At 58.5% G+C, this 18,506-nt stretch overlaps 3 protein-coding genes across 11 annotated transcripts; 1 reads left to right on the forward strand and 2 right to left on the reverse strand.

The window, feature by feature from the left end:
- Positions 1-753: 753 nt before the first annotated feature.
- On the reverse strand, positions 754-13,669 carry LOC309849363 (aminoacylase-1). Of its 3 annotated transcripts, none has more exons than XM_082701799.1 (15): positions 13,599-13,669; positions 5,026-5,137; positions 4,312-4,376; positions 4,137-4,241; positions 3,700-3,794; positions 3,339-3,415; positions 3,156-3,245; positions 3,002-3,058; positions 2,609-2,682; positions 2,474-2,523; positions 2,219-2,363; positions 2,049-2,117; positions 1,306-1,385; positions 1,106-1,166; positions 754-1,023 (listed from the first exon to the last, which is right to left on the reverse strand). In XM_082701799.1, exons 2-15 carry the CDS (start codon positions 5,117-5,119, stop codon positions 859-861), a joined length of 1,227 nt encoding a protein of 408 aa, XP_082557925.1. In that variant the 5' UTR covers positions 5,120-5,137; positions 13,599-13,669; the 3' UTR covers positions 754-858. The 3 variants fall into 3 exon arrangements, with proteins under 3 accessions (XP_082557925.1, XP_082557924.1, XP_082557923.1); XM_082701798.1 differs by lacking the exon at positions 13,599-13,669 and adding an exon at positions 5,716-5,842; XM_082701797.1 differs by lacking the exon at positions 13,599-13,669 and adding an exon at positions 5,544-5,818.
- ABHD14A (abhydrolase domain containing 14A) lies at positions 7,535-14,065 on the reverse strand. Of its 7 annotated transcripts, none has more exons than XM_082701889.1 (7): positions 13,886-13,973; positions 13,599-13,771; positions 12,293-12,636; positions 9,540-9,751; positions 9,247-9,362; positions 7,927-8,162; positions 7,535-7,720 (listed from the first exon to the last, which is right to left on the reverse strand). In XM_082701889.1, exons 3-7 carry the CDS (start codon positions 12,374-12,376, stop codon positions 7,538-7,540), a joined length of 831 nt encoding a protein of 276 aa, XP_082558015.1. In that variant the 5' UTR covers positions 12,377-12,636; positions 13,599-13,771; positions 13,886-13,973; the 3' UTR covers positions 7,535-7,537. The 7 variants fall into 7 exon arrangements, with proteins under 7 accessions (XP_082558015.1, XP_082558017.1, XP_082558016.1 ...); XM_082701891.1 differs by having other exon boundaries at positions 9,540-9,890; positions 9,946-12,636; positions 13,886-13,934; XM_082701890.1 differs by lacking the exon at positions 12,293-12,636 and having other exon boundaries at positions 13,886-14,005.
- On the forward strand, positions 13,342-17,541 carry ABHD14B (abhydrolase domain containing 14B). The gene is made up of 4 exons (XM_082701989.1): positions 13,342-13,449; positions 14,383-14,618; positions 15,840-16,081; positions 16,471-17,541. Exons 2-4 carry the CDS (start codon positions 14,408-14,410, stop codon positions 16,648-16,650), a joined length of 633 nt encoding a protein of 210 aa, XP_082558115.1. The 5' UTR covers positions 13,342-13,449; positions 14,383-14,407; the 3' UTR covers positions 16,651-17,541.
- Positions 17,542-18,506: the final 965 nt, after the last annotated feature.

The following is an 18,506-nucleotide window of genomic DNA, read 5'->3' on the forward strand; positions in this document are numbered from 1 at the left end:
AGGCCACAGAACCGGCTGTGGACTTCCTTTGGCCACAACTAGAACGTCAAACCCTTGCCCTCCGTCTCACCCCATGCCTGCGGAGGCCCAAACAGGACTGGATCACATCAGCTAGAGGAGCCATAGTGACTCTTGGTCCTGCCCGGAGCCCCACTGAGCAGGGCTGACATACCAAAGCCTCACTCGGCTACTCAGCACACACTGATCCCTGCCCGAGGTGTAGGGACCCTCAGATGAACTGACCTGGTCCACCAGAGTTCCTGCTCCTCTGTGACTCATGCTCCCAACACCAGAGCAGGGGCTACACCCCCTTGCTGTCATCCTGAGGGGCTGATGAATGTTAGCAGTTGTGGCGTTTCAGCTCTCCCTCTACTCGCCCCACATCTGGCAGGGCTCAGCTGGCCTTCAGCTCTAGTCCTGTCACAGGATCCTGAGTTGTTCCCAGAAAGCCAGAAGTGTTTCCCTGGCTATGCTTTGGTTTCCTCCTTAGAATGGTGTCCCCGACCTTTTAAGTCAGAAAAAGGTGTAGTGGCCACTGAGAACAGGAACTATGGTCCCTTGATGCTGGGCACAGACATGGCTGGGTGGTAGTGGATGAGTGTGCTGTAGGGCACAGAGCAGCACGGGGTCATACGGAAGTACCCAGAGCCACAGTTTTACCATCTGTGAAATGAAGATGGGAATCTCATGGCCCCAGAGAATAACAGAATCCCTGCTCCATGAATGTCCTTTTTCTCAGTACTGCAGAACTGGCCCTGTCCACACGCAGACTTTATTGTTGAGTGTGGGGCAGAGGGATCCTTGCCTTGACACTGGTCTGGTGGACGCTCCCGGGGTAGAGGTTGGGGAGCCTGGGACTCAGCCATCACTGGGCAGGGCAGGCACACTAGCCAGAGCAGGCAGCAGCCGTGTGTATATGTCAATCCCACGGAGGAACACGGCCTCGTGCAACCGTTCATCATGGTCGTGCAGCAGCACAGGTGTGCGGTTCATGGGTGAGAAACCCAGCGCCGGGACCCCCACCTGCAGGGCGGCAAGGAGAAGCCATGAGGAGAAGGGCCAGCATCCAGGACCACCCCCTGCCCACCCACTGCAAACAGCTCACCGCACGGAGGTAGCGGCTATCGGTGGCAGCGGGGAAGATCTCTGGCTCCAGAGTGAGCTTCCTGCGGAGAGAGGAGCCTGGTGAATGAGGAGGCAGAGAGGGGAGAGGGCAAGGGAGAAACTGAAGGGGCAAAGGAAGGTGGAAGGGAGGCAGGAGGAGAAAAGAGGAAAGGGGAAGAGAAAGGCTGCCCATGTGCTCACATGTCCTTGCAGGCCCCGCTAAATGCTGCCCACCAGGGGTCTGAGTCATCAGTAGATGTCACTCGGGGCTCCGTCCACTTCTGGAAGGGGGGCAGGATAGCAGGATCAAGACAGGGCCTGGACATCTTCCCCTATTCTTCACAGGCTACTCTGAGCCTGGCCTAGGCACACACCCACTCAGCCCCACCTTCTACCGCGGCTTCCACCCACCTACCCAGATAGCCAGCCGGCCGGTCCAGCCACAGGCCCTCTTTCAGTCCCTTAAAGGCCACAGGTCTGGGACCTGCCCTCCATCTACTTACTTCCTGTCCAGCTTTCCTATCCTATCTTCTTCCTAGAGACCAAGGATAGGAGACCTAGGAGACCTAGGACCTGGCTCTCCCAGACCTCTCAGACTGGCCAAATGCTTGTTACAGGTTCTCAGAGTGCGGGGTCCCACCCCTTCCTAAACCGAGTGTGTTCAGACTCATATAAAAGTAGTAGTATATAAATGTTTAATTGAGGTCTTTTCGTCTCTTCATGCTGTAAGAACGATGAGGCCGTGAACTGTGTCTAATTTCACTTCTACGGTATCCCCAGCACTCAACGGTGATCTGCACCATGACTGCTTGTTGAATAAAATGTGTCCCTCACAGCTACAGACACCCAGATGTAGCCGAGCACCCACTGCCACCAGGACACACACCCAGCAAGCCCAGGCTCCCCAGCTCCCACAGCATCTGACCATGGGTCCCAGCTGATACCTGAGCAAACTCGAAGGTGACCCCCTCACCAGCTGCCCGGCACCAGCCCTGCAGCTGCTCCTCGAAAGCCTGTGAGAAGGGAGATGAGCTGACCTCTCTGGCTTTCCCTGAGCCTCCAGCCTAGGACTGAAGACCCGGCTCCCCACTCCAAACCCAGGCAGAGAGGGCACCTTCAGGTCCACGTCTGGTGCCACACGGAAGTCAAAGCTGGCGCTCATAGTTGCAGGTACCACATTATAGGCCACGCCACCCTCTAGCTTGGTCAGGTTCACGGAGGTCACAGCCCCGGCCTTGAGGTGGGGGTCTGACTGCAGCCTGCGGTGGGAGGCGGGGCAGGGGCAGCAGGGGGAACAGCAGATGAAGAGCCTCCCTTCTCTGGCAGGGCCACCCCCGAGATCCCCATCCTCTTTCCCAGGCTGCCTCACCTCTGCCTCTCCTTCTCCCGGAAAGCCAGGACTGAGCTCACCACCTTGTGCTAGGAGAGTGTGAGGTCAGATGTGAGTGTGGCCCCAGGAGAGAGCCTCGGGGATTCCCAAACTCCCTCCCTGTGTGCCACGCACCAGCTTCTCTGCTGCCGTGTCCTCGATGAAGCGTGAGCTGTGGCCTGGCTTCCCAGTGCTCGAGATCCGCACCCCTGGGAGATGAGGGAGAAGGAGGTGTCTTCAGCATGGGAGGGGCTGGAAAAGTGACCAGCCTGGGGGCGGGCCCCAGCCTTCCCCTCATCCCAAGCTGATCTGGCAGGGTTGTTCTCCTTAGAACGCAAGGTGTAGAGCTGGTTTCTGTCCATGGGGGGCTTCCCTCAGAAGCTCAGGAAGAAGTCCAGGTGGAGAGGGGCTCTGGCTACTCAGGCCCCGACATGCTGCATGACTCTTGGGAGGCCCCTCTGGCCCCTCTCCCCTTCTGGCCTGGCATCCCAGTGCACAATGACGCCCTCCCTCCAAGCCCATACTCACACCAGGGGCTCCGCTCACTGTAAAAGACAGTGAAGGCATCAGTGGGGTTGGCCAGGCCTGGGGAGGGAGAGGGGATTCAGAGCGTGGAGTGGCCCAGCCCCTAACAGCCTCTCTGTCCCCCACCAGCCGCTCAAGGGCCTGCCAGCCTGTTCACCTTCATCCAGGGCAAAGCCAGCCCTCAGGGCCTGGAACTCGGGCCGCCGTACAAACAGCTCCATGCCTTGGTGACCCCCAACTTCCTCATCTGTCAAAGCAGCAGGGACACGAGATGAAGGATCTGTCCCTATCGCCAAAGCCTCCTACTTCTGAAAAGTGGCTCTCCCCAAGCCACTCCTACCTGGCACAAAGGTCATGTGGATGGTCCTGGGGAAATGGTGGCCCTCAGCCTTCAGCCTCCTCACAGCCTCCAGGTACCTGAGGGGCAGTGACAGGGTATAAGCCAGGTGCTCGGGGAGCCACCAGATATTTGGGCGGGCAGGCTGGAGCCCTGGGCCCCTGCAGCCTGCTCTGCCACAGCCTGGCAGGGGACTCTGTCCTTCAGTCTCCCCATCCATGTCAAGGTGAGAATTCCTGTTCAAGATAAGGGGTCAAGGTGTTCCTTGGCATTGAGATTCTCCAATCACACCCACACCAGGCCCTGGGTCAATTCAGTGAGCCAGAAGGGGCACTGTGGGGGATGGGAAATGGAGGACACTCACTGGATGCTGACACACTTCATGTCCTGGGTACCCCTGGCATAGATGTAGCCCTCAGCATCCTTGAAGGCCTCAAAGGGGTCATGACTCCAGTGTTCCTGGGGCGGAGATGAGAAGAGGCCCCAAATTTAGTCATTAATCTACTCTGTTCAACTGTGCCCCTGATCTAGAAGCCTACCCTAGGGTTGGGGTGACAAGTGGGGTGGTGAAGGGGACAGAAGCGGGCCGAGAGTGCAGCAGACTGCAGTCCCTCATCTCTGCTCCCACTGCTACCCCCGGCACAGAACGGACCCCTGGGCAAAGGCTGCCTGAACATAGTCATGTCCTATGAGATCGGGAGTCAATTTCAAGACAAGCCCCTGAGGCTCTCTGGGGTCCAATGGGGGGTCTGAGTCATCTGTGTACCCCAAGGCCTGCACTGCTTCCCACGCCCCACACACCTTGAAAACAGGCACCACGTCCGTGTGAGAGTTGAGTAAGACAGAGGAGAGTCTGGGGTTGGTGCCCGGCCATGTCAGAATGGTCACCACACGGCCAGGTGCTACCTGGAGAGGACCAGGAGGTGAGCGGGTGCCCCGGGGCCACCTCCCCGCCCCAAGACAGGCCTAGGCTCACCTCCACTTTCTGACAGCCTAGGCCCAGCTGGCACGCTCTCTCCTCAAGGAAGGCCACGGCAGCCCCTGGGGACACAGAGAGTCTTGGGGCTGCTTCTGCCTACCCATACCTCCCACCAGCCCAGGCAAAGCTAGGGGTACATCCAGAGAGGGGAGCCGATGCTGAAACAGGCTGCTGCCTCCACACTGCAGTTCCACACCCCTCGGGGACACCTGCATTTCTGTCTCCAAGGGAGAAGATATCTTTGGCCAGTCAGTGACCCTTTGTGGAATGTCAGGTGGGAAGTCCATAGTTAGAAACAGGAGTGACTGCTCTCTTCCTTAGGGATGGGAAAACTGGTGCACAGGCATGAGATTCACCCCATGTGCCCCAGCTGGTAAATACGGGGCAGGGGTTTGGATCCATGTCCACAATTCCCAGCCTCCAAGCTTGATTTCCTAAGGGCTGTGGTCTTTGTCCTGCCCAGTAGGCTTCTGGAGCTCCTTCCCTTGGAGCTGTCTGGTCTCCCCTCCCCGTCCTCAAACCCGGGGCAGTGAGGCGAAGTTGTTCCCGAACCAGCCACTAGTCCGCTGACCTGGGGAACCGCTAGGGGCGTGGAGGTGCCAGTTGAGGCAACAGAGTGGGACTTAGCGGGGTGACAGTGGTTGGAGTCTGGTGTAAGGCAGTCCCCGCCCCGGGACCCCACCGCAGGCCCTGGAACCGCCGCGTTCTCACCGTAGTCCGGCTGGGGCTGGACCGTGCGGATGCGCAGGTACTGGCGGAAGAGCGTCACGGACGGGTGCTCGCCCTCGCGACCCTCGCTGGCCATGGCGCTGCGCGCGGTGAGCTAGAGGCAAAGCGAGCGGCTACCTACCCCTCCCAGCCGCTGCGGCCCCGTGGACTCCATCTACTCACGCCCCTGCCCCAGGGCGTTTCCCCGCACGTCCCACAGGGAGAAGACCCCCTGTTTTCGGAGCCCCCATTCTATTTCAGGAGGTGTTCTAGTCGCTTTCAACACATTTCCGTATTGAATCCGCCAAAGAACCCCGGGAAGTTCGTGCCTCTGCATGCCTGCCTACTTTACAGACAGAGGAGAAGGCTGAGGCTGAGAGATTCAGAGACAGCTAGACAGTAGCTGAGCCCGTTCTGAACCCAGACATGGGCTCTTCCTACACTCTCCAAAAAAATTTTCCCGACTGCCCGGATTTTATGCCACATAACCCCAGACCCTTTACCCCTCTCCGGGGTCCCACCTCGCTCTCTGCTGCTCTTGGGCAGGCGCCTGCTTCTCAGCGCCAGCCCGGGACTGTGGCCCAGGGCTCAGGGTCCTACGAGGTCGAGGGCTCAGAACCGCCCCCTCCGCCCACCACGTGGCCGGACCGGATCCCGGGGCGGGGCCGAAGACTGCGAGCAAGGGCCACCTACGTCCCCGCGGCCGCGACGACGAAGGTGTCTTCGCCCGCCTCAGGTTCCGACCTCCTCTCGGATTACGGGATCCTGCGATCCTCCCCGGGGTCAGCCACCGCAGCCGCCGCCAGCTCCGCCCCGGCGGCCGTCCGCAGGCCCCGGCCGGCCCCGCCCCCGGCCTGCCCCGCCGCCAAGCCCGCCCCCAGGCTCCGCCCCGCTGGACTAGTCTGCGAGCCGCGGGTGGTCCCGCCCGGAGACGGCTCTACCTCCCGCAATCTCCAGATGGGGCGGGGTAGAGAGGAGAGCTGATTCTGACACAGGAGGGGGCATCTGCCCGCTCAGGCGCCCCTCTTGGGGTACAGCGCTACAAAGTCCTGCCAGAGCTGGCCCCGCCTACTCCCCCGTCCCCTCCCGGGAGTCTCTTGACTTCTTCTCTTTCCGTGTCTCAGCTCCTCAGGCCAGGTCCCCGCTGATTGCCCCAGCCCCCTGTGTGGACAGGTTTTTGGTTAATAACTGTCCCCTGTAAGTTCCAGAAGGCTGGCTGCTCCATGTACCCACAGGATTCTGTCGCCGCGGGGGGTGGGGGGCACAGAGCGGTGTCAGAGAAGCCGCCAGACACGTGCCAGGAACGGAGGATAAAGGGGCAGAGGAGAGGCACATGTGTGACTTCGTGTGAGATCATGCGAGTGTGCCACTGTGGGAGGTAATCCAACAGTGTGTATCAGCGTGCATGTGTGTGACAACGCGAGTGTGAGATGTGGCTGGTGTGGCAGCGTCTGTGTGACAGAGGATGTCATGGTGAGAAGATGTAACCAGACGGCTTGTATGATCATGTGAGAGGGGCTGAGCAGCACAAGAGCGTACATGTGGCATACTCTTGGCTGACCCTGTGCCAGGCTCCCTGGCTCTCGTGCAGCCACCAGAGAGGGAGGATAAAGAGGCACAGGTGTCCCACTGGCCACCCCCAGGCTGCACACAGTTGTAGCTGCCCACTTGGGTGTCTGGGTGTCCTTTGTACTCTCAGCCAGTTCTGCCCCCTGCTATAGGGGCTGAGTCAGTGTGGGGAGAGGCAGGGCTGAAGACTTCAACCTTTGTACTCTGAGGAGGCAGGCTGGGAGGGAAGGGAAGGGGAGGGGGTCCGTCCCAGTCCTCCTGGGGTTTAAGTTTGATCTGCTTGCTGACCCATACATACCCAGGGGCAAGCAGGCTTGTCAGTTCACCACCAGTGCTGTGTTAATTGTTAAACCACATTCCCCACTTCTATCCCTACACATCCTGCTCCCTTTGGCCATAGGTACTGCATTCCTGACTCACTGGCACAACGGCTAGACCCTGGACTTCCTACCAACCCCAGTGGTCACACGACAACAGTAACACCCGCTCCCCCAGACCCCCACAAGCCCCGTGAGACCAAGTGCTCTATATACCTAGACTGAGTCAATTTTAAAACCAAATTTTGAGCCAGGAATTACCATCATGCCCGGTTTTTACAGGTGAGGAAACTGAGTCACAGAGTAGTGAGGGCAGCTAGCTAAGAAGTAGACCATCTTGGGCTGCTGAAGCCTCCCTCCAGCTCCCAGCCCCCAAGCAGTCCCGGACCTGCCTCTCACTCCCACCCCATCTGCTGCAACCCCAGTAAACAGGACCTGCCACTCCCCAGACATGACAAAATGTGTTTTTTTTTTTTTTTTTATTGTGCCTGTGAGATGAAATGAGAGGTCCCGACTAGGCCCGGCCCTCTGGCCTCCACCCTCCAATCCCAGGGGCTGCCTCCCTGGTGGGGCACTGGTCCAGACTCTCCCAGCTCAGGCCAGGCCTGGGGCCTGGTCAGTGGGTGAACTCAAGGCAGGCGGTCAAGGAAGGCCAGGAGGACAAGATGGAAGTCTTGCGGCTTGTGGAGGTAGCAGGCGTGGCCTGCATCACGCAGCTTCACCACAGAGTGGTTGGGCAGGTGGCGGAGCTGCCGCAGTGACTCTCGGGCCAGGATACGGTCCAGCTCCCCATACAGGATGAGAGTCGGGGTCTGCAGGGCAAGGCAAGGGGCTGTGATCCTGGGGCCTGACCGGTGACTGACCCTCTTGCCACCTCTTTAGGAAATCTTTCCCAAACGCCCCACCTCTTTCTATCCAGATGAGGCCATATGTCCTCCAACTGAGACCTGAGTCCTTCCCCCCCATGACTGGAGCCAGGGATAGGAAGCTGGACCTTTGGAAACCCTCCTTCCAGTACCTTCACGGCCCAGAATTGTTCCTGGGTGTAGTTCTGGGTGGAGGCGGGTGCAATGGGCACAAATCCACGCAGCTGGTGGTGGCCTCGGATGAGGAAGGGCAGGGCGTAGCGGCCACTCAGAGAGGGGCTCACCAAGACAGCATTGTGCACCTCCAGGTCTCGTAGCACTCGCTCCAGGAGCTCTGCCCGCCCTGCCTCTGTGCTTGCCTCCTTGGAAGGTGCCGAGTTCCCAAAACCTGGGAACAGCAGGAGGCACCAGCTGAGGGAGGCTGGAAAGGAACCCAGGACTTTCTGCCTTCCCCCTACAGTGGGGGAAGGAGCAGAGGCACAGGTCAGCACTACCCCCAAACTTCCTGGAAGCTATTTTAGGCAATAGGATAGGTCCGCTAGAAAAGCATCTTTCACTCATTAGAGTGGCAAAACTAAAAAGACTGACAATATACAGTGTTGGGGAAGATGTGGGGAAATGGGCACTTTCATCCATGACTGATGGGAGTATAAATCCATGTCGCATTTTTGGAGGGTAAGGTAATATTTGTCAACGTTTTTTAAAAATGTGCATCCTCTGACCCATAATGATTCTTGGTAGCTACCCTATAGAAATTATTGCCTCCACGCTCAAAGAAACATGTCCAAAGTTGCTTCAGCTTCATGCCTCAAGCATTTCCACTGACGTTGGAAACTCTAAATCAACTTATGTATCTACCAGTGGAGGAATGGGCAGATGTTCATAGTGACTGGCCTGCTCTATGAGATATGGTATAGGGGGAGAAAACCAAGCTGCAGAGAGATTTGCTAAGCCGACAGGACACGAGTCATGTTTCTACCCTCACCATACAATCCTGAATATTGTCTGTCTTTCTATATAGGGATCCCCTGGGCACCCCCAGACTGCTGGGAGTTGGCATGGGTCTCTGAGGACGTCACTCTCTCTTGGTTTTTAAAGATAAGAATGATAGCATAAATCATGTGCACAGCTAAAAAACTGAAAAGCTACCTAGTTTATCATAAAAAGTCCAGTGAGATCTCTCTGTGCAAGCTCTTGGGAAGTGAGTCGCATTTCTATTTCTATTTCCCATGCTCTGGGACATGCCACAGTCCACATTCTAGCTTCAAAGGTAGAAAATAAAGACACAGACCTTCTAGCATTGCCATCTTGTGTTACAACCTGCCACTGCTTGTCCAGACGCTGGGGTTCAAATCCCCCCCAACCCAGCCATACCGTAAGGCTTTTCTACCCCTCCAAGTCCTCCCTTGGGAAGCTGCCCCCTTGTGCCTGCCGAATGTTGCTTCCCTAGACCCCGGAGCGGGGGCTCTCACCTGGGAGGTCAAGGGCCACGGCCCGGTAGCCCCTCTGCGCCAGCAACTGTAGTGTGCCCAGCTGCTCCCACGTGTGCGAGTTAAAGGCCTTTCCGTGGAGTAGCATCACCTCCACCCTGTGGGCACACAGGGGAGTGTGTGTCCTTGGGGTCTGGAAGTGGGCTGCCCTTCTTTCTTTCTAGGCTTTTCCCACTGCCCTCCCAGGCCCTGAGCACCCTGAGTTGAGCTGGGATCCCACACAGGGACTCCCCTTGGACCTAGTCCTTCCACTACACCCTGAGGTCAGCACCCACCTGCGTGCCCGGTGGAGCGGCAGCACCTCGCGGTAAAAGATGGGGGAGTTGCCAGGGGTGAGACCAGCCAGGATTGTGACATTGGGGCCTCCCCAGAGCCATGAGGTCTGCTCAGGGGGGCCTGGCAGCCCCACGTACAGTAGCAGCATGAGCAGCAGGCCCAGGCCCAGCAGGGCTACCTGGGACCGGCTCATGGAAGTCTGTACCACAGTCTGGAGGAGAGGAGAGGAAGAAGAGGCTGGGGCTGTGTCCCCACCAGGTCCCCTGGACCCCACCCCCAAGCCCCACCCAGAAGCCCTCAGTCAAAGGAAGAGCTCAGCCGTTGCCCTTTGTCCTGCTCCGAGCAGGGGTCTGAGGGTTCATATCTGATGAGATCGGGCGCGTTCAGGGTGGTATGGCCGTAGACTGAGGGTTCATATCCAACTACTCCGCACATGCAGGGGCAAGGGCTCAGATCCCCTGAAGCCTGAGAAGGAGCATCTGAGATCTTTCTGGAGACACACAGATGCTCAATAACCACCATCATCACTGTGCCAGCTAAAACCAGTGCTTATGACAGCCAGATCCTGTGCTTGGCCCTTCCCATACGAGGACTCACAAATCCACATAAGAACACTGGGAAGCAGATAGGATTATAGTTCTCTTGCAGATGAGGAAACAGGCTCAGAGAGGTAAATTGTTTTGCCCAAAATGCAGAGGAGCAGGTAGAGGAACTGGGACTTGAACCCAGAACTGGGCTGCTAACCATCAGGCTACACTCAGCTTGCCAAGGAAGAAACCACGGGCCTGGGGAGGTGAGGAATGAACTGGAGCTTTGCTGGTAGACAGAGTAGTCAGAGTCATTAAAGTGAAAGACTGGGGATGCCTGGGTGGCTCAGTTGGTTAAGTGTCTGCCTTCAGCTCAGGTCATGATCCCAGGGTCCTAGGATGGAGCCCTGTGTTGGGCTCCTTGTTCAGCAGTAAGCCTGCTTCTCCCACTGCCTGCAGCTCTCCCTGCTTGTGTTCTATCACACAAATAAATAAAATCTTTTAAAGAAAATAAAAGGGGAAAGACTATGTATAAAGCCCCATTTCATTGACAGCATGTTTGGAAATGGTTCTTTCTTTCTTTTTTTTTTATCACACTGCATATAATAGTGCTTAAATCAGAATGTGTCTTCCAATTGATGGAAATATGCAGTGCTTTATCTCAGCTGATATTAAGTGGGAGGAGGGCTCATGGAGAACATCTGGGGTGGAGAAAGGCTGAGGCATGAGCAGAATGAATGGGCCCAGGGAGGAACATGGTACACCTCGAAATGGAGGCTGGAGAGACGAAAGCTCCCCCACCCGATGGACTCTTGTAGTCTGGGTCCTTTGCCTGTCCAGAGGACAGACATCAGGACCCAGGACCCAGACAGAAGGGTTAGCCCTGCCTTTGAGGCTCTGCCTTGCCACTTCCTGGCTATGTGTCTTCAGCTTGTCAGTAAAATGGGGAAAAGGATCACCTTGCATCATCCCTCTCAAGTTTCCTGTGATATTTCAGGAATACAGTGGATTTGACCCAGGGCTGTCCTGTCATCATTTCTCGGGCCTAGGAGGAGTACACCTGCCTTATTCACAGATTCCAGTGAACACATCTTTATTGGGTGCCAAGTGGGTGCTGGCCCAGCTGGAAACATATTGGGCACCACTCTCCTCTCCTGGGAGCTTTGACAGTGTTTCCCAAGACCCCAGCCCCAGACTCCCAGTCCCGGGGTGGGTGGGCAGTGGCAGCCCTTCTGGTGCCAGTGAAGAGCCAGGAGCTTAAGGAAAGAAGAGGCCGCTGTTCTCTTCTGACCAGGAACAGCAACCTCCAGAGCACCCTGAGCCTAGGCTCCTACCGGTGGGAGGATCCCCGCGGACCTCTCCTTGTGGCAAGCCTGCTGCCAGGGAGAGGCGGGACTTTGGCTGTTGCCTTGGCAACCTAGGCAGCTGGTGCACTAGATCATGGTGGGGGTAAGCTAGCCTGCAAATCAGGCAACTCAGGCAACTCAGCATGCACCAGACAAGCGTGGGGTCGGGTTGGCTGTACCCAACTTAGGTCCTTGGCATACGTGTGGACAATGACACACAGGAGTACACGCGTGCACACAAACAGTCTTGTCCCCACAGCTTTTCTTTTGCACAAGCTATTCCTGGCACGGCAGGTACAGGCAGACACACTTGGCCTGCGAGCAAGCGATCCCCTGAATTACGTACCCTCAAAACCAGCCACACAGCCAGCCATCAGGAAAGCAGACGGATACACACACACACAGACACACACGCTTTCAAAATCATGCAGACCCTCAAATCACCAGCACACAGTCATATATACACAATCCCCAAACTGCTCCTGCATACAAGAAACACGCACGTACAGGCAAACAGATACATATAGCCTCAAAAATACACACGCACACGTAGCTACACACCCTCAAAATCACGTACACAGAAATGCGCACAGCAGACATACACAGACACGGGCGTACAGACAGACCGACATCCTCCTCAACGTAGGAACGTAGAAACAGACACACACCACATCAACACACGTGTATCCAGACCCCCGAGAACGCACGCAGACCAAAGCCTGGGCAACACACGCAAAACACACTAACACAGGGACACTCGCTGCCCCCCGCAGCGGCCACTCCCACAGGACTCTGCCCTAGGGCCCTAGGGGCAAGGGGCGGAGCCAGGACGGCCCGCCCCCAGGCACCCCGCAGCTTTCACTCCCCGGAGACACTTACCGGGCCGACCGGGATCACCGGGCCGGACACCCCAGCGCGGGCCCCGCCCACGCGGAACCAGCAGCCAAACAGCGCCGCGACCATGGCGCTGCCTCCGCCGCTCTGCCGGCGGCTGCGGGGACCAGGCGGCAGAGAGCGCGGCCCCGGAGGCGCGCTTGCGCAGTCCGCAGTCGCAGGCCCCCGCGCCTCCTAAACCCACGGAGGGGGGCATTCTAGGCGGTGCCCCAAAACACGTAGGCCCGGCCCACTGTCCCGATTTTACCGGATTGTTCTCAGTCCGAAGGCCAGGGGAGAGCCACCGGCTTCTTCCCACCAGGCGGTCTCTATCGTGGGTCAGCCCGTCTCTGTACAGAGGGGGTAAGGATAAGGACTGTCTTAAGGGCCGCAAAAGATGGGTCAAGCCACAAAGATGGGTCAAGCCACAGTGTCTGGAGAGGAGGCCTCGCTGTTCAATGTCAGATGTTATAGCTACTTGGCGGCTCCTGGTCTCAGTCCAACCGCTTCCCGCACCCCTGCACATACACAGGCACACGTACTCGATCACAGCCCGGGGTGGCCCCTGGGCCTCTTTCACTGCTCTTTATGGCACCTAGCCTGCTGGCGGTATGTGGCCAAGCCAGGCGTGGCAGCCAGGCCGGTACAGGGAGGCAGCGCAGGGCCCGTAGGACTCCCTCTGTTACAGACACCCTGACAAAAAGGCAACATCACACCCATTCTGCAAGCCCAGAAACAGGTTCGGAGACGCTGTGAAAACGGCTGAGGTCACCTGGCTGGACTTTGATAGAATCTCACACTCACGGAGGTCCGGCTTCACCGCTTGCCCGCGCACAACTCTGGGCCTGGGCAGGGTGGGGACGCACGAACCCTTCTCCGCAAGCCTCTTCGTGTGCATCTGGGGCAGGCTGCTGGGGCCGCACCCAGCCAGGTGCTTGGAGCACCCGGGGCCGAGGGGTTTGGGGAAACCGAGGCTGCTAGGACAGGAACGATCTAGCGGCAGCGACGGGCCCTGTGACGGCTTGTGGCCACAAGAGGGCGTCCCGTAGCACGGCCTGGTCTCCGCCCTAGGCCGGACCACTTCCCCGCTTCCCAGGCCCGGGCCGCAGTCGCCACCCGCACTCGCCTGCCTCTTAACTGCGCGATCCTACGCAGCTCCCCAGGTACCGGCCCTGCGCCCCCCGCCCCCCAACCTCTCTTCTTCTGTCCAGTGAAATCCTACTCCCACCCAGCCCAAGTTCCTTCCCTTCCCATCTCGGCTCCCCAGGTCCCCTCCTCGGGTCTGCCCCCAACCTTCCCGCGTGCCCCTTACCGGGCCCAGCGAGCCAGAACCGAAGTCGGCCGAGGGGGTCGAGCGAGCCGCCGCGGCGCCGATGACCGTGCGTCAGCGCGTTGGGCCCCAGCGGGTGGCGCGCGGGGTACTCCGCATTCCTCGGGGGCCGGAACTCCAAAGCCTTTCCCAGCTCTGCGTTCCAGCTTCCGCCTCTGAAAAATAGGTTTTAAACTCCAACCCCGACCCCCTCCGGCCTGCGGTGCCAACCTACAAACTGTAACAGTGCCTTGAAGAGAAAGAGGTCCATAAGCAAAATAGCTGCTTACTGTCGCTTGAGCACTTAACTGAACTCCCTCTGTGCTAGGAACCTTGTGCAGCGTTTCACATGCAGGAGCTCGTTTAATCCCATCCACCACTGGAGGCTGAGCACTATTGTATTGTATTGTGCCCCATTCGTAGAAAGGGAGAATAACAATGAGGACAATAATCATAACGGGAGCTCCATGTATTGAGTTCAAGGGCAAGCACCCTCACTTGTCAATTCTCTCTCTCTCTCTCTCTCTTTTTTTTTTTTTTTAACTCATTCATTCTTGAGGTAGGTTTTATTGCCACTTATTTCAGAAGAGGAAACTGAGGCCCAATGCCACACAGTTGAGTGGCGGAGGCATAAATAACACCTCGGTCTTCCTCATCTGAAAGCATGTGGAGGGTTCTGGCAGCCTCCTGGACGCCCCCTTGCTGCTCCCAGAGGGACCCCTGCCCTCTCTGTCCCATTGGGTAGGGGGGTTCTGTGGCTCCTCATCAGTCTGGCCTTGGACCGCAGGTGCGCCACCAGTACAGCGGCGGTGATGGCCGGAGTGGAGCTTCATGAGGGCACCACCCAGGTGCAGGGCCAGAGCCTCTTCTTCCGGGAGGCTCGGCCAGGCGGTGGGCAGGCAGCCCGCTTCTCAATTCTGCTATTGCACGGCATCCGCTTCTCCTCCGAGACCTGGCAGAACCTGGGCACGCTGCACAGGCTGGCTCAGGCTGGCTACCGGGCTGTGGCCATGGACCTGCCAGGTACCTCTGGGGCAAACTTCTGGACCGGGGTTGTGGGGGGCCTCAAGGAGGCCTGGGCCCTGAGGCACTGGGAGGACCTTGACAGGGTGCAGTGCCCTCGGCAAGGCCCTTCCAGTTTCTCGGGTCTCTATCCGGGTGTGGTCTGGACACCGTCCAGCTGGTTCTAGCCAGGTTGCCTGGGGTGGTGTCTGAGAGGCTCTGAGCCTGCTTCCTCCTCTGTAATGAGAGCTACAGATTTGGGGGGTTGGCTCTAGTGAGAAGGGACTGAGATACGTGCATATGTCATCGGTACCCAACACCTAAGAATCGGTACTCAGCCAAGTGGAATTAAAATCTTTTGACAGAGCCATAACCGTAGCCTCTGTTGGAAGCCCTAAAGAGTGAGACTGAGTCTCCTGACACATGTGGGGGCGGGGTGGGGCCTGGTGGGTGGCCAAGCCCCCAGTCACCATCCCAGGGACAAAGCCCAGAACTGGGTTCAGTGGTAGGGCAGGAGCAGCCCCAGAACGGCCGTCATAACCTGGACTGGTAGGCCCCAGCCCGTGGAGCCGAGTATGAAGGGGCAGCAGAGCTGACCTGCTCCCCTCACAGGCCATGGCTGGCAGGGTTTCAGGGCCCAAGTGTGGGCCTCCAGGCCCAGATGGGATTGGTTCGGACCATGGGTTGGGCTGATGATCTTCCAGGAAGGTCTTGAGCTAATCTTTTGGGGGTAGGTGGGGCCTGACTCATTGGAGGGAAGGTACATGTGCAGAGCCAGCTCCTCCACCCCTGTCCACCCTGCCAGCCCTGAGACAGGTGCCTCTTAAGCAGTTAATTCACTTAATTTTCACCGCAACCTGAAATGGCAGATACTTTTTTGTCTCTTTTAACAGATGGGGAAACTGAGCAGCTGAGAGAGGGGTGAGGAGACTTTCCTAAGGTTGCCTAGATAGTTAAGTGGAAAATTGAGACTTGGCCCCAGCTGTGTTGGACTTAAGAGACCAATCCTTTCCAGGACACTCTATGGCTGGGAGAGGTAGGCACAGACATAGAGGAAAATGCCTCGTGCTTGCCACAGATAGGATAGATTTAGGTTGCTGTAGGAATAAACTTGGGCACACAGTGTGCTGCTGGAACCTGGCACTGAGAGATTGACCTAGGAGGGCTTCCTGGAGGAAGGGACCGTCTCTTCCATTTTCCCCATTCAATGCTCTTGTCTTTCCCACACCTGAATCCCTGCAGGCCTGGGGCGCTCCAAGGAAGCAGCAGCCCCTGCCCCTATCGGGGAGCTGGTCCCCAGCAGCTTCCTGGCAGCTGTGGTGGACGCCTTGGACCTGGGCTCTCCAGTTGTGATCAGCCCATCGTTGAGCGGCATGTACTCCCTGCCCTTCCTCACAGCCCCTGGCTCCCAGCTCCGGGGCTATGTGCCAGTGGCCCCCATCTGCACTGACAAAATCAATGCTGCGGACTATGCCAGTGTGAAGGTATCCCCATTTGGGAGGCTAAGATGCCCCTGCCCTGAGCAAGAAAGGGTCCATCCTGGGGCCTTTCCTCCACTAGGGGCAGGTTAACGGAGGGGTGTCTTCTTGGGGGAGCTAAACTACCAAACTCTACCCTTTTGGTTTACTTAGCAGCAGATTCCTGTGCCTTGGCCTGTGCTAAACTGTGTGCCAGAGCAGACAAAAATCCATGCCTCTGTCTCCCAGGAACTGGGGCCTCTCCTACCACCCACGGGGCCAGCTTGTCCCTCCCCTTCATTTGGGGTGGCCCCAGGGAGAGACTGAAGTGGTGGTGGAACTAGAGCATACCCCCTCTAGGATGTTGGGGCTGGTGTGGTAGATCCCTGTTTACTGTTTCCCTTTCATTTCTCTAGACCTCAACTCTTATAGTATATGGAGACCAGGACCCCATGGGCCTGACCAGCTTTGAGCACCTGAAGCAGCTGCCCAACCACCGGGTGTTGGTCATGGAGGGGGCAGGGCACCCCTGCTACCTTGACAAACCTGAGGAGTGGCACACGGGGCTGCTGGATTTCCTGCAGGGGCTAGCATGAGACCCAGCCCTGCAGATGGGGGTGGCTGCTGGCCTGCCTTGGGCTCTCTCTGTCTCTTTCCTCCCTCCATGGGTTCCTGCTCATCACATACATGCAACAGGTGTGTCTGTCTATTTGGGTTCTTGTCTCTAGGATCTGTCTTCTCCTCTTCCTCTTTCTCTTGCAGTGACAGACTAAGGAGGTGAAATCAAGAGGAAAAGCCTCAGGAATCAAGAGACGTAATCTGGTGGAGGGTAATCCATTAGATGGGTTTCTCCTATAGGTTTTCCTGTTTCCTCACTCTCTTTCCTCTCCCCTGTGCAGCCTTCCCATCCTGCCTCCAGCCTCTTCCTTGGGCTGCCCTGCAGGGCACTCACACCTCCTACTCCTGCCTCTTAGACCACAGATACATCCATGCCCACTTGCATGCTTACTCATAGAGAGCAATCCATGTTCCCAGATACGACCCTTCACTCGGGAGCAACCCCATAGGTACAGGCAACTCTGGACTGACACGCACACTGCACCTACAGCTTTGCATTGCATGCATTGCATGCGTTCACACACATGCACTCTTGTGCTCTCACACAAGCATTCACATGGGCACACACACACCCTCCCAACCATGCAGCCCCCCACTGTCCAGGAAGGTGGGGACCCTCCTTGTAGGAGACGCTCTGCCAGGCTTAGGAGTAGCCAGCCCCGAACTCCATTCACCCACAGGTTGCAGCTGGCCCCAGACCTTGTAACTTCTGATCTCCCTGCTTTCCCTCCTCTTTCTGGGTGCTCCACACCTCCCCAGGTTATTAGGCCTGGATCTGCTCAACCAAGCTTGTTTCCTGCTCTGAGGTTTGGGGGTTGGGGAGACGGAGAGCGGAGTGGAGGTCGGTGAAATAAAGTGATGCAATTAGACCCCGCAGGCTCTTGCTGTCTCCGGAGCGCCGCCCCTCCCCCGCCCCTGGGGACCAACACGGTAGGCCCCTCCCCCACCCTGGCGGGACCAGATGGTCCCCCTGCCCTTTGTCCACCCGGCCAGATGGAGGGGAAGGGAGATTGGATTCCCCTCCCCACCCACCCACACACACATACACACACACACCCAGGTGCCAAGAGACTCAGCTGTGGGGGGAGGTGGAGGTCAGTGGGACCAGGCTGAGCCGATTACCGAGGAGAGGGGGAGGTAGATCTGTTCCCCAAAGGGTACGGTGGGGGAGGGAGAGGGCTTGGGGACCGTACAACTCCCCCCATTCTCTAGCCGAGTACATAACTGCGCCGCGGCCCTTGCGACCCTAGCCCCCAAAAGGCAATCTGGGGGTAGCTTTGGGAGAATGGCGGGGCGGGGTGCAAGGGATCACACCGCTCTCAGGCCCCTCCTCCAGCCGGTCCGGTAGCCTGTCCCGGGCGGACAAGGGCCGGGCTTCGCGGAAGCCGTGGGTGGCTGAGGGGCGCGGGTCTTGTTGGGGGAGAGCCCCGCGAGGGGATGGGTGGCGCAGAAGCGAGCAGAGCTGGGAACCCGGCCGGGCGGAGGGCAGAAGTCGGGGTTCCGAGGGATCCGAGCCGGAGCCGGGCAGCGCGGGGCCTGGCGGCGGGCCCGAGGCCGAGATGGGGGCGCGGGGGGTCGGCGGAGGCTCCCGGAGGGCGGCTCCGTCAGGCGAAGAGCGCAGGGGCTCGCGGCCGGGCGCGGCGCCGGGGGACCGCGGCTGGGCGGGCGCTGGCGGCGGGACGAGCTGCCGGGGGAGGGTCGCCCCAGCCCTCCCGGAAGCGGCCGCCGCTCCGGGCGCACCGCGGCGCGCGGGGCGGGGCGGGCGGCTGCGGCACTGGGGCGGCTGGGGCGGGCCCGCCGCGCTGTAATCGGATCCGGGGAGGGGGCGGGGAGG

Source organism: Mustela nivalis (genome assembly GCF_964662115.1).
Source record: "Mustela nivalis genome assembly, chromosome: 1".
NCBI classification, from domain to species: domain Eukaryota; kingdom Metazoa; phylum Chordata; class Mammalia; order Carnivora; family Mustelidae; genus Mustela; species Mustela nivalis.

What these genes read in the sequence shown, in the direction of transcription:
- LOC309849363 (XM_082701799.1), bottom strand. Translation starts at nt 5,119, where the DNA reads ATGGCCAGCGAGGGTCGCGAGGGCGAGCACCCGTCCGTGACGCTCTTC. An exon ending in AGCGGGGCCTGCAAGGACAT is followed by an intron (nt 1,167 to 1,305) that starts GTGAGCACATGG and finishes CTCTCTCCGCAG; the next exon opens with GAAGCTCACTCTGGAGCCAG. An exon ending in ATAGCCGCTACCTCCGTGCG is followed by an intron (nt 1,024 to 1,105) that starts GTGAGCTGTTTG and finishes GCCGCCCTGCAG; the next exon opens with GTGGGGGTCCCGGCGCTGGG.
- ABHD14A (XM_082701885.1), bottom strand. Translation starts at nt 14,050, where the DNA reads ATGATTATTGTCCTCATTGTTATTCTCCCTTTCTACGAATGGGGCACA. An exon ending in AGTTAAGTGCTCAAGCGACA is followed by an intron (nt 13,772 to 13,885) that starts GTAAGCAGCTAT and finishes CCTATTTTTCAG; the next exon opens with AGGCGGAAGCTGGAACGCAG. An exon ending in AACAATTCTGGGCCGTGAAG is followed by an intron (nt 7,721 to 7,926) that starts GTACTGGAAGGA and finishes CTTGCCCTGCAG; the next exon opens with ACCCCGACTCTCATCCTGTA.
- ABHD14B (XM_082701989.1), top strand. Translation starts at nt 14,408, where the DNA reads ATGGCCGGAGTGGAGCTTCATGAGGGCACCACCCAGGTGCAGGGCCAG. An exon ending in TGTGGCCATGGACCTGCCAG is followed by an intron (nt 14,619 to 15,839) that starts GTACCTCTGGGG and finishes GAATCCCTGCAG; the next exon opens with GCCTGGGGCGCTCCAAGGAA. An exon ending in CGGACTATGCCAGTGTGAAG is followed by an intron (nt 16,082 to 16,470) that starts GTATCCCCATTT and finishes TCATTTCTCTAG; the next exon opens with ACCTCAACTCTTATAGTATA.